Source organism: Nyctereutes procyonoides, unplaced genomic scaffold (genome assembly GCF_905146905.1).
Source record: "Nyctereutes procyonoides isolate TBG_1078 unplaced genomic scaffold, NYPRO_anot_genome, whole genome shotgun sequence".
NCBI classification, from domain to species: Eukaryota; Metazoa; Chordata; class Mammalia; order Carnivora; family Canidae; genus Nyctereutes; species Nyctereutes procyonoides.
In genome coordinates this window covers 9,601,493-9,618,456 of record NW_026575145.1, presented here as the reverse complement: position 1 = coordinate 9,618,456, position 16,964 = coordinate 9,601,493, and the positions used below count along the sequence as shown (strand labels likewise).

Below are 16,964 nucleotides of genomic sequence, written 5' to 3'. Positions count from 1 at the left end.
ATAAATATGGAAGAAATGAGGAAAACAGAAAACACCATTAGAACACCATGGCAATAACTGCTATAGGCATGATTAACAAATAAATGCTGAAGTTAGTGAAAGTTTATGGAGAAACAGGATACTTGCCTAACTCTGAAATATCTTCTTCCAAATATTTGTTAATCCTTTTTTTTTTTTTTAATGAACAAATGGAGCAAACAGATGCACACACATGGCATGCGGCCCAGCAGGTGGGCCCATGCACACTCCTGGATGCGGTGGCTGGCAAGGAGAGGCATCCCCCCTCAGGCTTCCCTCCCTCAGTCTGTCAGTGATGGTTATTTATCTATGGTCTGTTACTTCGATGAAGACCCGGATGCACCTGTTTATGTCCCCTTTTTCCAAGACCAAGCTGAGGTGAAGAAAGAACACGCAAGGCAGTTCATAAGATACCTGAAGGAGCCTAAGAGTAAAGTCTGCCTTCCAGTGGTTGAGAGGCTTGCCAAAGAGTCCTGGGGAACGAACGTGCAAGCTATAGTGATGGCTCTGGAGTTGGAAAACGGGTTACACAAGCTCCTGCAAGACGTACAGACCTTGCCTTCTCAGAAGAATGAAACTGATCTCTTAGAATTCCTGAAAAGGTTCATGGGTAAACAGAAGAGGAGCATAAAATATCTGGAATACCAGCATAGCTATCAGAAGGAATTAGAAAGGCTGACTTCGAAGGAAGGCACCTCGGAACAGTTTGGTGAAGCATCAGGCAGACAGGCTTAACATCTGAAGGCAACACAGCAAGTCTTCCATCATAGTAGTTCCCAAAAGCAGCTACTTAAAAATCTGGATCTCTATTTGACAGAAGACTGCTTTCCTTTTAATAATATCCCAATCTTCATTGTCGTACATGGAAATAAATTGGTTTTGCATTAAAAAAAAAAGGTGGGGGTGTAACTTTACCATGAAGAAACATAGCAGAAACCATCTTGATAACTAAGTGATCAAGATTAACATCACCAGTAATAAGAGCAAACATCCGACAATCCCAAAATGAAGGCCATTCTACAAAACTCCTGAACAGTACTCTTCAAAAGCATCAAGGTCATGAAAGCCAAGGAAAGACAGAGATATCAGGGGATCCCTGGGTGGCTCAGCGGTTTGGTGCCACCTTCGGCCCAGGGTGTGATCCTGGAGTCTCAGGATCGAGTCCCACGTCAGGCTCCCTGCATGGAGCCTGCTTCTCCCTCTGCCTGTGTCTCTGCTTCTCTCTTTCTCTCTCTCTCTATGTCTCTCATGAATAAATAAATAAAACCTTAAAAAAAGACAGAGATATCATCACAAATCAGAGGCAACTAAGCAGACATAATAAGGAATGCAGTGTGAAATATTTGTTACATGATACTGGGACAGAATAAGGACACTAGTGATATTAAGTGGTTGTTTAGTTAGTAGTATTGTACCACTATTAGTATCTTAGTTTGGGTAAGTGCATCACAGTTGTAGTAAGATGTTAATATTAAGGGATGCTGGGTAAGGATAACCAGGAACTCCTTGTACTATCTTTGCAACTGTTCTGTAAATCTGAAGTCATTTTATTTTTTTATTTTATTTTATTTTATTTATGATAGTCACACACACAGAGAGAGAGAGGCAGAGACATAGGCAGAGGGAGAAGCAGGCTCCATGCACCGGGAGCCCGATATGGGACTCGATCCCGGGTCTCCAGGATCGCGCCCTGAGCCAAAGGCAGGCGCCAAACCGCTGCGCCACCCAGGGATCCCCTGAAGTCATTTTAAAACTTAAAAATAGATTCTAATAGCACACACAAACACACACACACAAAACCAACATAAAGAATTCTCACTTGGGATTTGGTGCCCAAATACTACCACATATCCTCTTCTAGTCCAGAATGTTGACTGATAACGCATGCTTACAAACAAGAGAGATAACTGGTTAATTCATAAAATTTAATTGACGCAACCTTATTAGTGTAGCTGGAGAACATAGTAGTCTCCCACAGCCCTGATCAAGCCTGGGCCACAAGTCCAATATCTCCCACACTTAAATACCAGGTCAGAGAAGCCAGTGAGTCTGACCACACATGGGAGCATGCCTCTCATGTTCATCTCATAGAGAAAGGTAAAGCAGCAGCAGTTCATGATCTGAAAGCCAACAAGTCCAAAGGGGTGGGAGGGTCATGCTGAGGCCTATATTTTCAGAACAGCCACAACTCTGGCTCCTAGGGTTCAGTAGATCTCAAGCCCCCAACCCCTGTCTCCTCAGGCAGATGGATTGCTCCTTTTCCCACAGTAAGACTGAATTCACTGCAATTTTTCTTCAATTTAACAAGAAGTCCAGTATAGAAAATTTTCTTTATTTTCTTCTCTTAGTGAGTGGATTGAAAATCCTCTCATTAAAACGTAAGAATGAGGAGAATGAGAATTTCTCCCAAAAAAGAAAAAAAAAAGGTTTTCTCAGAGGATGAGCCACAGAAAGGTTTATTTTTCTTCACTCTCCATGGTGAATATGGTTAAAAGGTATTTGATTTCATTCATGAAATATAAGGTTGAAGTACAAAGGAAAATAGGGAAGATCAAATTTGTGAAAGTTTATGCTTCCCAAAAGAAATATAAAAAAAAGAAAGATTTGTTTAATGATGTGGCACCATCTCTGAATTTATTAAGATGGGTAATGGAGAATTTAAGTGTATTAACAAAATATGGAATGAGTTGGGAAGTAATAAAAAATTGAATCATAAACCCAAATATTTAGAACTATCCATAATAACATGTTATTTAATTCAAAGGCTAAGAATATGGAATACCCTCTTAGAAATGAGCAACAGGTTTTTTATTGTCAACCTCAATTTATTTTTTATTTTATGGGGTTTTTTTTAGTGTTTCAAGTTTTTATTTAAATTCTTATTAGTTAACATATGGTATAATATTAGTTTTCAGGAATAGAATTTAGTGATTCATCATTTACATACAACACCCATTCCTAATCACAGCAAGTGCCCTCCTTAATGCCCATCCCCTATCTACCCCATCCCCCACCGACTACTGCTCTAGCAGCCCTCAGTTTGTTCTCTACAGTTGAGTGTTTTATGGTTTTCCTCCCCCCTCTTTTTCTTTCCCCCATGTTCATCTGTTTTGTTTCTTAAATTCCACATATGAGTGAAATCATGTGATATTTGTCTTTCTCTGATCTACTTTGATTAGCATAATACACTCTAGCTCTGTCCATGTCATTGTAAATGGCAAGATTTTGTTCTTTTTGATGGCTGAGGTATATTCCATTGTATATATACATATACCACCTCTTCTTTTTCCATTCATCAGTTGATGGACATCAGGGCTTTTTTTATAATTTGGCCATTGTTGATAATGCTGCTATCAACATTGGGGTGTGTGTGTCCCTTCAAATAATTATTTTTGTGACCTTTGGGTAAATATCTAGTAGTGCAATTGCTGCGTTCTAGGACAGTTCTATTTTCCACTTTTTGAATAACCTCCATACTGTTTTCCAGAGTGGTTGCACCAGTTTGCATTCCCACCAACAGCGTAAGAGTGTCCCCCTTTTTCCACATCCTTGCCAACATCTGCTCTTTCCTGTGTTGTTGATTTTTAGCCATTCTGACAGGTGTGAGGTGGTATCTCATTGCGGTTTTGATTTGTATTTCCCTGGTGGTCAGTGATATTGAGCATCTTTTCATGTGTCTGGTAGACATCTAGATGTCTTCTTTGGAAAAATGTCTATTTATGTCTTCCACTCATTTCTTAACTGGATTATTTGTCTTTTGCATGCTGAGTTTGATAAATTCTTTATAGATTTTAGATGCTAACCTTTTATCAGGTATGTCATTTGCAAATATCTTCTCCCATTCTGAAGGTTGCATTTTAGTTTTGTAGATTGTCTCCTTCACTGTGCAGAAGCTTTTTATTCTGATTAAGTCCCAATGGTTCATTTTTGCTTTTGTTTCCCTTGCCTCAGGGGACACATCTAGTAAGAAGTTGTTAGGGCTGAGGTCAAAGAGGTTCTGCCTATGTTCTCCTCTAGGGTTTTGATGATTTCCTGTGTCACAGTTAGATCTTTCATCCATTTTGAATTTATTTTTGTGTGTGTTATAAGAAAGGGGTCCAGTTTCATTCTTCTGCATGTGGCTGTCCTGTTTTCTCAACACCACTTGTTGAAGAGACTGTGTTTTTCCCATTGGATATTCTTTCCTGTTTTGTGGAAGATTAGTTGACCACAGAGTTGTGGGACCACTTCTGGGTTCTCTATTCTGTTCCATTGATCCATGTGTCTGTGTTTGTGCCAGTACCATAGTGTCTTGATCACTACAGCTTTGTAATGTAGCTTGAAGTCCAGAATTGCAATGCCTTCAGCTTTACTTTTCTTTATCAGGATTGTTTTTGAGGGATGAGCACTAGCTGTTATACTATATGTTGGCAAATTGAAATTTTTTTTTTAAAAAAAGGATTGCTTTGGAGATTCAGAGTCTTTTGTGGTCCCACATGAATTTTAGGATTGTTTGTTCTAGCTCTCTGAAAAATGCTGGTGGTATTTTGATAGGGATTGCATTAAATGTATAGATTGAGAAATGAGTAACACTTAAAATATGAGAGATAATAAAGCATAAGTAAGCCTTGTCCCACTTTCAGGGTGCCAGAGACCTGTGGGAAATTTAAAAAGGAATAAGGTTATAAGGAATGAAATATATGCCATTACTTGCAGATATAATTAATAGACACATTTAGGGAATAAGTTAAGAAGTTAAAAAGCAAAAAGAGTAAAGATGACTCAGTAAATGAATGGCACCAATACAGACATGATCAGAATTATTTTTTAAAAAAAGAAAGAAAAAAAAGAAAAAAGAAAAAAGAAAAAAGTCAAAGGCACATATGTGTCATACTCTTGCTCAAGAGCATGAAATGAAGAACTGACTTTAATGAGCAATGGTGGGAAAATGAAAGTATTTTTTATACAGCTACTTTAAGAAAAAGAAATGCTTGGGGGGATGGATGTCATTTATATAATTCTGAAAATGAAAAGTCATGTGATTTAACTATAGACATCACAGTTCATAAAGTGAACACAGTTCACTTGTTGATCTGAAGAATGTGTGGGTGTGTTGAAAGACTGCTTTTAGCAGAATTTCTGAGAGATCACTTGGGGGTCTTTAGTCACCCTGGAAGAAAGGTAGAAGTGGTGGGTCTCATGAGACAAAGTTTGCCAGTCTGATGTACTGAAGAGAAGAAAGGGGGCGGATAATAGGAAGCAGAGAACAGTATTGGGATAGTAGGAAGTAGAGGACAGTTATCAATGCCAACACTAGCCCACCTTGCAGAAGTCCCACTATATAGACTGAGTTAAAAGGGCCCGAACACAAGGCTTTGCAATTAGTCACAGAAAGGCAGGAATTAGCTAAGAGCTAGAGGAGGTGGGGGAAGTTTATTATAATTAGATCAAGAATAAAAGCTTTCAATGGACAATGATTCCACAAAAATACAGAGATATTCCAGATGAACTTTGAGGACATCCTATACCAAAGTAAGTAGCAGAGAAATAAATTAAAGTGAATGGGGCAATTTAATACATGTGAATATCCATCAAAGAAAATCCATCTTCAATTTAATAAGTTCAGTATAGAAATGAAAGCAGGGATAATAATAAGGAAGCAAAGGCAATTCTATATGGATATTCTGGTGAAAATTACACATGAAGCAAGGTGAATTTTTCCAAAGTTATCTATTTTTACCATTCTGCAAACTGAGCTTTCTGATTCATATTCTTTGCCCTTTTCACCTTTTTTCTCACTCTTTTTTTTTTGTATGGTTGTAACCTTATTCATTATTACTAATTAATAATAACTTCTCAGTCATGGCAAATTGTCTTTTTAATTGGTTAATGTGACTATAAAGTGCCTCATCAATTGTTACTACAGCATATTTAGAGTTTCCATAGTAAGCTAGGACAAACTGTGTGTTCATACTTGGAGTGACCAGGACTTTGCACAATTCTTGTTGGCTAACTCTTTTCTGACCTAATTATCCCAAATGTGATTCAATGACTCTCAGTCTCAAGAATATAGGTCACAGTGGATGATTTTGCCTGAAGTAATAATAATAGCTAATGGTTTCCCATCAGCACTTTACTGCAGTTCTATGACACATAGTATAGTATTGTCATATCTACTTTGCAGTTACAAGAAAAAAACCCTAATAATCCAAGAATGTGATATGATTTTAATTTTTGCTGCATTAATCTGCTCAGGACACCATAACAAGATATTACAGATTGGGGGCTTAAACAACAGAAGTTTACTTCCTCACTGTTCTGGAGGCTAGAAGACAAAGATTAAGAGGCCAGTTGGGTTGGTTCCTGATGAGATCTCTTTTCCTGGCTTGTGTATAGCTTGCCTTTTTGCTGTCTCTTCACATGGCTTTCCTCTGTGTGCAGAGAGAGAGAGCATTCTGGTATCTCTTCCTCTTCTTGTAATGACATAGGTCCTATTGAATTAGGGCCCACCCTTATGACCTCATTTGACTTTAGTTACCTTTTTTTTTAAAGACCCTATCTCTATATACAGTCTCACTTAGGTTAGGGTTTCAATATATGAATTTGAGGGGGGGCACAATTCAGTCCCTAACAATCAGAGGACTAATAAAAAAAGCAATAAGGATCACAGTCGAATTCCAGATTCTGTCCTTTTATACTCTCCTACGTTCATATGCTATACAGTTCATACCTGTTTTTATTAATTTTAAGTAAAATACTTGGCTATTCATGATACTGTCAATCACAGCTGAAAATGTAAAATTTGTTTTTCATGAAAAAAATGGCTGTATATATGTGAAAATCCAAATTCTATAGTTTATGGAAACTAAACTTATGTGAATGAAGCATAACTTGATTATCATTTGCACAGTGGAGTTATAAAACTTTCTGTATTATAAAGTTAGACCAGATGCATTCAGTGAGGCCAAATATATAGTACATGGTGTAGGAAAGTAGTAGAGACTTTCCTGAATTGACTCAAGATAAATTTGAATCTATCTACAAGCCCAGTCCAGTGAAGGATGAGAAAATTTATTTAGTAAGTATGCATTATTTTTTTAATAATAAATTTATTTTTTATTGGTGTTCAATTTGCCAACATAGAGAATAACACCCAGTGCTCATCCCGTCAAGTGCCCACCTCAGTACCCACCACCCAGTCACCCCCACCTCAGCCCTCCTCCCCTTCCACCACCCCAAGTTCGTTTCCCAGAGTTAGGAGTCTTCCATGTTCTGTCTCCCTTTCTGATATTTCCCACTTATTTTTTCTCCTTTCCCCTTTATTCCCTTTCACTATTATTTATATTCCCCAAATGAATGAGACCATATAATGTTTGTCCTTCTCCAGTTGACTTATTTCACTCAGCATAATAATACCCTCCAGTTCCATCCACGTCAAAGCAAATGGTGGGTATTTGTCGTTTCTAATGGCTGAGTAATATTCCATTGTATACATAAACCACATCTTCTTTATCCATTCATCTTTCAATGGACACCGAGGCTCCTTCCACAGTTTGGCTATTGTGGACACTGCTGCTAGAAACATCGGGGTGCAGGTGTCCTGGCGTTTCATTGCATCTATAACTTTGGGGTAAATCCCCAGCAGTGCAATTGCTGGGTCGTAGGGCAGGTCTATTTTTAACTCTTTGAGGAACCTCCACACAGTTTTCCATAGTGGCTGCACCAGTTCATATTCCCACCAACAGTGCAAGAGGGTTCCCCTTTCTCCACATCCTCTCCACATCCTCACATCCTGTGGTTTCCTGCCTTGTTTATTTTCCCTGTTCTCACTGGTGTGAGGTGGTATCTCATTGTGGTTTTGATTTGTATTTCCCTGATGGCAAGTGATGCAGAGCATTTTCTCATATGCATGTTGGCCATGTCTATGTCTTCCTCTGTGAGATTTCTGTTCATGTCTTTTGCCCATTTCATGATTGGATTGTTTCTTTGCTGTTGAGTTTAATAAGTTCTTTATAGATCTTGGATACTAGCCCTTTATCTGATACATCATTTGCAAATATCTTCTCCTATTCTGTAGGTTGTCTTTTAGTTTTGTTGACTGTATCCTTTGCTGTGCAAAAGCTTCTTATCTTGATGAAGTCCCAATAGTTCATTTTTGCTTTTGTTTCTTTTGCCTTCATGGATGTATCTTGCAAGAAGTTACTGTGGCTGAGTCCAAAAAAGGTGTTGCCTGTGTTCTCCTCTAGGATTTTGATGGAATCTTGTCTCCCATTTAGATCTTTCATCCATTTTGAGTTTATCTTTGTGTATGGTGAAAGAGAGTGGTCTAGTTTCATTCTTCTGCATGTGGATGTCCAATTTTCCCAGCACCATTTATTGAAGAGACTGTCTTTCTTCCAATGGGTAGTCTTTCCTCCTTTGTCGAATATTAGTTGACCATAAAGTTGAGGGTCCACTTCTGGGTTCTCTATTCTGTTCCATTGATCTATGTGTCTGTTTTTGTGCCAGTACCACACTGTCTTGATGACCACAGCTTTGTAGTACAACCTGAAGTCTGGCATTGTGATGCCCCCAGATATGGTTTTCTTTTTTAAAATTCCCCTGGCTATTCAGGGTCTTTTCTGATTCCACACAAATCTTAAAATAATTTGTTCTAAGTCTCTGAAGAAAGTCCATGGTATTTTGATAGGGATTGCATTAAACGTGTAAATTGCCCTGGGCAACATTGACATTTTCACTATATTAATTCTTCCAATCCATGTGCATGGAATATTTTCCCATCTCTTTGTGTCTTCCTCAATTTCTTTCAGAAGTGTTCTATAGTTTTTAGGGTATAGATCCTTTACCTCTTTGGTTTATTCCTCTTAGGTTTATTCCTAGGTATCTTATGCTTTTGGGTGCAATTGTAAGTGGGATTGGCTCCTTAATTTCTCTTTCTTCAGTCTCATTGTTAGTGTATATAAATGCCACTGATTTCTGGGCATTGATTTTGCATCCTGCCACACTGCCAAATTGCTGTATGAGTTCTAGCAATCTTGGGGTGGAGGCTTTTGGGTTTTCTATGTAGAGTATAATGTCATCGGTGAAGAGGGGGAGTTTGACTTCTTCTTTGCCAATTTGAATGCCTTTAATGTATTCTTGTTGTATGATTGCTGAGGCTAGGACTTTTAGTACTATGTTGAATAGCAGTGGTGAGAGTGACATCCCTGTCTTGTTCCTGATCTTAGGGGAAATGCTCCTAGTGCTTCCCCATTGAGAATGATAGTTGCTGTGGGCTTTTCGTAGATGGTTTTTAAGATGTTGAGGAATGTTCCCTCTATCCCCACACTCTGAAGAGTTTTGATCAGGAATGGATGCTGTATTTTGTCCAATACTTTCTCTGCATATGGTTCTTGTTTTTTCTCTTGCTGATATGATGAATCACATTGATTGTTTTACGAGTGTTGAACCAGCCTTGCATCCCGGGAATAAATCCTACTTGGTTATGGTGAATAATCTTCTTAATGTACTGTTGGATCCTATTGGCTAATGTCTTGTTGAGAATTTTTGCATCCATGTTCATCAGGGATATTGGTCTATAATTCTCCTTTTTGGTGGGGTCTTTGTATGGTTTTGGAATTAAGGTGATGCTGGCCTCATAGAACAAGTTTGGAAGTACCCCATCTCTTTCTATCTTTCCAAACAGCTTTAGTAGAATAGGTATGGTTACTTCTTTAAACGTTTGATAGAATTCCCCAGGGAAGCCATCCGGCCCTGGACTTTTGTGTCTTGGGAGGTTTTTGATGACTGCTTCAATTTCCTCCTTGGTTATTGACCTGTTCAGGTTCTATTTCTTCCAGTTCCAGTTTTGGTAGTTTGTGGTTTTCCAGAAATGCGTCCATTTCTCTAGATTGCCTAATTTTTGGGCGTATAGCTGTTCATAATATGTTTTTCAAATAGTTTGTATTTCCTTGGTGTTGGTAGTGATCTCTCCTTTCTCATTCATGATTTTATTAATTTGAGTCTTTTTTATCTTCTTTTTAATAAGGCTGGCTAATGGTTTATCTATCTTATTAATTCTTTCAAAGAACCAACTCCTGGTTTTGTTGATCTGTTCCACAGTTCTTCTGGTCTTGATTTTGTTGAGTTCTGCTCGAATCTTAATTAACTCTCTTCTTCTGCTGGGTGTAGGATCTATTTGCTGTTTTTTTCTCTAGCTCCTTTAGGTGTAAGGTTAGCTTTTGTATTTGAGTTCTTTCCCATTTTTGGATGGATGCTTGTATTGCGATGTAGTTCCCCCTCAGGACTGCTCTTGCTGTATCCCAAAAATTTTGAACGGTTGTATCTTCATTCTCATTAGTTTCCATGAATCTTTTTAATTCTTCCTTAATTTCCTGGTTTGAAGTCCTTCCGAACTTCTTGCTGTGATTTAGTTCTAATTTCAAGGCATTATGGTCTGAGAATACGCAGGGGACGATGCCAATCTTTTGGTATCAGTTCAGACCTGATTTGTGACCCAGTATGTGGTCTATTCTGGAGAAAGTTCCATGTGCACTTGAGAAGAATGTGTATTTAGCTGCATTTGGACGTAAAGATCTGTAGATATCTATGAAATCCATCTGGTCCAGTGTATCATTTAAAGCTCTTGTTTCTTTGGAGATGTTGAGCTTGGAAGACCTATCAAGTGTAGAAAGCACTAGATTGAAGTCACCAACTATAAGTGTATTATTATCTAAGTATGTCTTAACTTTGGTTATTAATTGATTGATATATTTGGCAGCTCCCACATTCGGGGCATATATATTGAGGATTGTTAAGTCCTCTTGTTGGATAGATCCTTTAAGTATGATATAGTGTCCCTCTTCATCTCTCACTACAGTCTTCGGGGTAAATTTTAGTTTATCTGATATAAGGATGGCTACCACTGCTTTCTTTTGAGGACCATTTGAATGGTAAATGGTTCTCCAACCTTTTATTTTCAGGCTGTGGGTGTTCTTATGTCTAAAATTAGTCTCTTGTAGACAGCAAATAGATGGGTCCTGTTTTTTTATCCAGTCTGACACCCTGCTCCTTTTGATGGGGTCATTGACCCCGTTCACATTCAGAGTTACTATTGAAAGATATGAGTTTAGTGTCATCATGATATCTATTCAGTCCCTGTTTCTGTGGATTGTTCCACTGGACTTCTTCTTTTTTTTTTTTTTTTTTTATAAATTAATTTTTATTGGTGTTCAATTTACCAAAATACAGAATAACACCCAGTGCTCATCCCGTCAAGTGTCCCCCTCCGTGCCCGTCACCCATTCACCCCCACCCCCCGCCCTCCTCCCCTTCCACCACCCCTAGTTCATTTCCCAGAGTTAGAAGTCTTTATGTTCTGTGTCCCTTTCTGATATCTCCCACACATTTCTTCTCCCTTCCCTTATATTCCCCTTCACTATTATTCATATTCCCCAAATAAGTGAGAACATACACTGTTTGTCCTTCTCCGATTGACTTACTTCACTCAGCATAATACCCTCCAGTTCCATCCACGTTGAAGCAAATCGTGGGTATTTGTTGTTTCTAATGGCTGAGTAATATTCCATTGTATACATAAACCACATCTTCTTTATCCATTCATCTTTCGATGGGCACCGAGGCTCCTTCCACAGTTTGGCTATTGTGGACATGGCTGCTAGAAACATCGGGGTGCAGGTGCCCCGGCGTTTTATTGCATCTGAATCTTCGGGGTAAATCCCTAACAGTGCAATTGCTGGGTCGTAGGGCAGGTCTATTTTTAATTCTTTGAGGAACCTCCACACAGTTTTCCAGAGTGGCTGCACCATTTCACATTCCCACCAACAGTGTAAGAGGGTTCCCTTTTCTCCGCATCCTCTCCAACATTTGTTGTTTCCTGCCTTGTTAATTTTCCCCATTCTCACTGGTGTGAGGTGGTATCTCATTGTGGTTTTGATTTGTATTTCCCTGATGGCAAGTGATGCAGAGCATTTTCTCATGTGCATGTTGGCCATGTCTATGTCTTCCTCTGTGAGATTTCTCTTCATGTCTTTTGCCCATTTCATGATTGGATTATTTGTTTCTTTGGTGTTGAGTTTAATAAGTTCTTTATAGATTTTGGAAACTAGCCCTTTATCTGATATGTTATTTGCAAATATCTTCTCCCATTCTGTAGGTTGTCTTTGAGTTTTGTTGACTGTATCCTTTGCTGTGCAAAAGCTTCTTATCTTGATGAAGTCCCAATAGTTCATTTTTGCTTTTGTTTCTTTTGTTTTCGTGGATGTATCTTGCAAGAAGTTACTGTGGCCAAGTTCAAAAAGGGTGTTGCCTGTGTTCTCCTCTAGGATTTTGATGGAGTCTTGTCTCACATTTAAATCTTTCATCCATTTTGAGTTTATCTTTGTGTATGGTGCAAGAGAGTGGTCTAGTTTCATTCTTCTGCATGTGGATGACCAATTTTCCCAGCACCATTTATTGAAGAGACTGTCTTTCTTCCAGTGGATCGTCTTTCCTCCTTTGTCGAATATTAGTTGACCATAAAGTTCAGGGTCCATTTCTGGATTCTCTATTCTGTTCCATTGGTCTATGTGTCTGTTTTTGTGCCAGTACCACACTGTCTTGATGACCACAGCTTTGTAGTACAACCTGAAATCTGGTATTGTGATGCCCCCAGCTATGGTTTTCTTTTTTAAAATTCCCCTGGCTATTCGGGGTCTTTTCTGATTCCACACAAATCTTAAAATAATTTGTTCTAAGTCTCTGAAGAAAGTCCATGGTATTTTGATAGGGATTGCATTGAACGTGTAAATTGCCCTGGGTAGCATTGACATTTTCACAATATTAATTCTGCCAATCCATGAGCATGGAATATTTTTCCATCTCTTTGTGTCTTCCTCAATTTCTTTCAGAAGTGTTCTATAGTTTTTAGGGTATAGATCCTTTACCTCTTTGGTTAGGTTTATTCCTAGGTATCTTATGCTTTTGGGTGCAATTGTAAATGGGATTGACTCCTTAATTTCTCTTTCTTCAGTCTCATTGTTAGTGTATAGGAATGCCATTGATTTCTGGGCATTGATTTTGTATCCTGCCACGCTACCAAATTGCTGTATGAGTTCTAGCAATCTTGGGGTGGAGGCTTTTGGGTTTTCTATGTAGAGTATCATGTCATCGGCGAAGAGGGAGAGTTTGACTTCTTCTTTGCCAATTTGAATGCCTTTAATGTCTTTTTGTTGTCTGATTGCTGAGGCTAGGACTTCCAATACTATGTTGAATAGCAGTGGTGAGAGTGGACATCCCTGTCTGGTTCCTGATCTTAGGGGAAAGGCTCCCAGTGCTTCCCCATTGAGAATGATATTTGCTGTGGGCTTTTCGTAGATGGCTTTTAAGATATCGAGGAAAGTTCCCTCTATCCCTACACTCTGAAGAGTTTTAATCAGGAATGGATGCTGTATTTTGTCAAATGCTTTCTCTGCATCTAATGAGAGGATCATATGGTTCTTGGTTTTTCTCTTGCTGATATGATGAATCACATTGATTGTTTTACGAGTGTTGAACCAGCCTTGCATCCCGGGGATAAATCCTACTTGGTCATGGTGAATAATTTTCTTAATGTGTTGTTGGATCCTATTGGCTAGTATCTTGTTGAGAATTTTTGCATCCATGTTCATCAGGGATATTGGTCTGTAATTCTCCTTTTTGGTGGGGTCTTTGTCTGGTTTTGGAATTAAGGTGATGCTGGCCTCATAGAATGAGTTTGGAAGTACTCCATCTCTTTCTATCTTTCCAAACAGCTTTAGTAGAATAGGTATGATTTCTTCTTTAAACGTTTGATAGAATTCCCCTGGGAAGCCATCTGGCCCTGGACTCTTGTGTCTTGGGAGGTTTTTGATGACTGCTTCAATTTCCTCCCTGGTTATTGGCCTGTTCAGGTTTTCTATTTCTTCCTGCTCCAGTTTTGGTAGTTTGTGGCTTTCCAGGAATGCGTCCATTTCTTCTAGATTGCCTAATTTATTGGCGTAGAGCTGTTCATAATATGTTTTTAAAATCGTTTGTATTTCCTTGGTGTTGGTAGTGATCTCTCCTTTCTCATTCATGATTTTATTAATTTGAGTCTTCTCTCTCTTCTTTTTAATAAGGTTGGCTAATGGTTTATCTATCTTATTAATTCTTTCAAAGAACCAACTCCTGGTTCTATTGATCTGTTCCACAGTTCTTCTGGTCTCAATTTCGTTGAGTTCTGCTCGAATTTTAATTAACTCTCTTCTTCTGCTGGGCGTCGGGTCGATTTGCTGCTTCTTCTCTAGCTCCTTTATGTGTAAGGTTAGCTTTTGTATTTGAGTTCTTTCCAGTTTTTGAATGGATGCTTGTATTGCGATGTATTTCCCCCTCAGGACTGCTTTTGCTGCATCCCAAAGATTTTGAACAGTTGTATCTTCATTCTCATTAGTTTCCATGAATCTTTTTAATTCTTCCTTAATTTCCTGGTTGACCCTTTTATCTTTTAGCAGGATGGTCCTTAACCTCCACGTGTTTGAGGTCCTTCCAAACTTCTTCTTGTGATTGAGTTCTAATTTCAAGGCGTTATGGTCTGAGAATATGCAGGGGACGATCCCAATCTTTTGGTATCGGTTCAGACCCGATTTGTGACCCAGTATGTGGTCTATTCTGGAAAAAGTTCCATGTGCACTTGAGAAGAATGTGTATTCAGTTGAGTTTGGATGTAAAGTTCTGTAGATATCTGTGAAATCTATCTGGTCCAGTGTATCATTTAAAGCTCTCGTTTCTTTGGAGATGTTGTGTTTAGAAGACCTATCAAGGGTAGAGAGAGCTAGATTGAAGTCACCAAGTATAAGTGTATTATTATCTAAGTATTTCTTTACTTTGGTTAATAATTCGTTTAAGTATTTGGCAGCTCCCACATTCGGGGCATATATATTGAGGATTGTTAAGTCCTCTTGTTGGATAGATCCTTTAAGTATGATATAGTGTCCCTCTTCGTCTCTCACTACTGTCTTCGGAGTGAATTTTAGTTTATCTGATATAAGGATGGCTACCCCTGCTTTCTTTTGAGAACCATTTGAATGGTAAATGGTTCTCCAACCTTTTATTTTCAGGTTGTAGGTGTCCTTCTGTCTAAAATGAGTCTCTTGTAGACAGCAAATAGATGGGTCCTGCTTTTTTATCCAGTCTGAAACCCTGCGCCTTTTGATGGGGTCATTAAGCCCGTTCACGTTCAGAGTTACTATTGACAGATATGAGTTTAGTGTCATCATGATATCTATTCAGTCCCTGTTTCTGTGGATTGTTCCACTGGACTTCTTCTTAAAGGGGAATTTTAAGAGTCCCCCTTAAAATTTCTTGCAGAGCTGGTTTGGAGGTCACATATTCTTTCAGTTCCTGCCTGTCTGGAAGCTCTTTATCTCTCCTTCTATTCTGAATGAGAGCCTTGCTGGATAAAGTATTCTTTAGGACCTCATTTCTCATTTCTCATTTAGGACCCTGAATATATCCTGCCAGCCCTTTCTGGCCTGCCAGGTCTCTGTGGAGAGGTCTGCTGTTACCCTAATACTTCTCCCCATATAAGTTAAGGATTTCTTGTCTCTTGCTGCTTTAAGGATCTTCTCTTTATCTTTGGAATTTGCAAGCTTCACTATTAAATGTCGAGGTGGTGAACGGTCTTTATTGATTTTTTGGGGGGGGTCTATTTCTTGGTTCTGAATGCCTGTTTCCCTTCCCAGATTGGGAAAGTTTTCAGTTATGATTTGTTCAAATACATATTCTGGACCTCTGTCCCTTTCGGCGCCCTCGGGAACCCCAACTAAATGTAGATTTTTCTTCCTCAGGCTGTCACTCATTTCCCTTAATCTATCCTCACGATCTTTTAATTGTTTGTCCTTTTTTTCCTCAGGTTCTCTCTTTGCCATCAACTTGTCTTCTACTTCACTCACTCGTTCTTCCACCTCGTTAACCCTCATAGTTAGGACCTCTAGTTTGGATTGCATCTCATTCAACTGATTTTTAATTTCTGCCTGAGTAGATCTAAATTCTGCAGTCATGAAGTCTCTTGAGTCCTTTATGCTTTTTTCTAGAGCCACCAGTAGCTTTATAATAGTGCTTTGGAATTGGCTTTCTGACATTGAATTGTAATCCAGATTTTGTAACTCTGTGGGAGAGAGGACTGTTTCTGATTCTTTCTTTTGAGGTGCCGTGTTCCTTCTAGTCATTTTGCTCAGTGCAGAGTGGCCAAAAACAAGTTGTATTGGGAAGAGGAGAAAAAGAGAGAAGTGAAAGAAGGAAAGAAAGAGAAAAAAGAAAAAAGGAAGAAAAAAGGGAAAGAAAGAAAACAAAAGAGAAGAAAAAAGAAAAAAAGAGAAAAAGGGGGGGGAAGCAAACAGAAATCAAAAAACAAAACAAAACAAAACAAAAAAAAACAAGGAGGAGTATCCTCTGATTCTGTATACTGTAAATCCCTCGACTTCCCCTGGAATTTTCCAGTGCTGCTTGGTCAATAATTTGTTTTTCCCCTGTCCGTCTAGCTGGTCTTCTGTGGGAGGGGCCTGCTGTGCTGATTTTCAGGTGTTAGCACTTGGGGGAGCTACTCAGCCCCGTGCCTGGTGCAGGGCTCAGGGAAAGATGTTTAAGCTGTTTTTCCGGTGAGGCCACTGTGAGGCTCAGTGGGGGTTATTTACCCCGGGAGGCCCCAGGAGGAACAACCGCAGTGGCGGCAGCCAGCTCTGGAGCCCTGGAGTCGGCCCCCGCAGTAACTACGGGGCTTTCCTTCTGCAGGGCCTGGAGGCCCCGGGGCGGGGCCGCTGATCTGCTCAGCTCCGGGCAGGAGCGTCCTTGCTGTCCTGGGCCCTCCCGGCCTCTGCCTGTCGCGGGGGAAGGCCGGATCCTGGGCTGTGTCCCGGCGCCCTGTGCTCGGGGCCTGCTGTTGGATTCGCACTCCCGACTGCGCAGTCCCCTCCGCCCTGAGCCTCTGCGGAGCC

At 39.5% G+C, this 16,964-nt stretch overlaps 1 protein-coding gene across 1 annotated transcript; it reads left to right on the top strand.

Annotated features, from left to right (window-relative positions):
- The first annotated feature begins 252 nt into the window (after positions 1–252).
- LOC129499377 (soma ferritin-like) lies at positions 253–753 on the top strand. The gene has a single exon (XM_055309050.1). The coding sequence runs from the start codon at positions 253–255 to the stop codon at positions 751–753; it is 501 nt and encodes a 166-aa protein (XP_055165025.1).
- Positions 754–16,964: the final 16,211 nt, after the last annotated feature.

What these genes read in the sequence shown, in the direction of transcription:
- LOC129499377 (XM_055309050.1), top strand. Translation starts at nt 253, where the DNA reads ATGCGGTGGCTGGCAAGGAGAGGCATCCCCCCTCAGGCTTCCCTCCCT.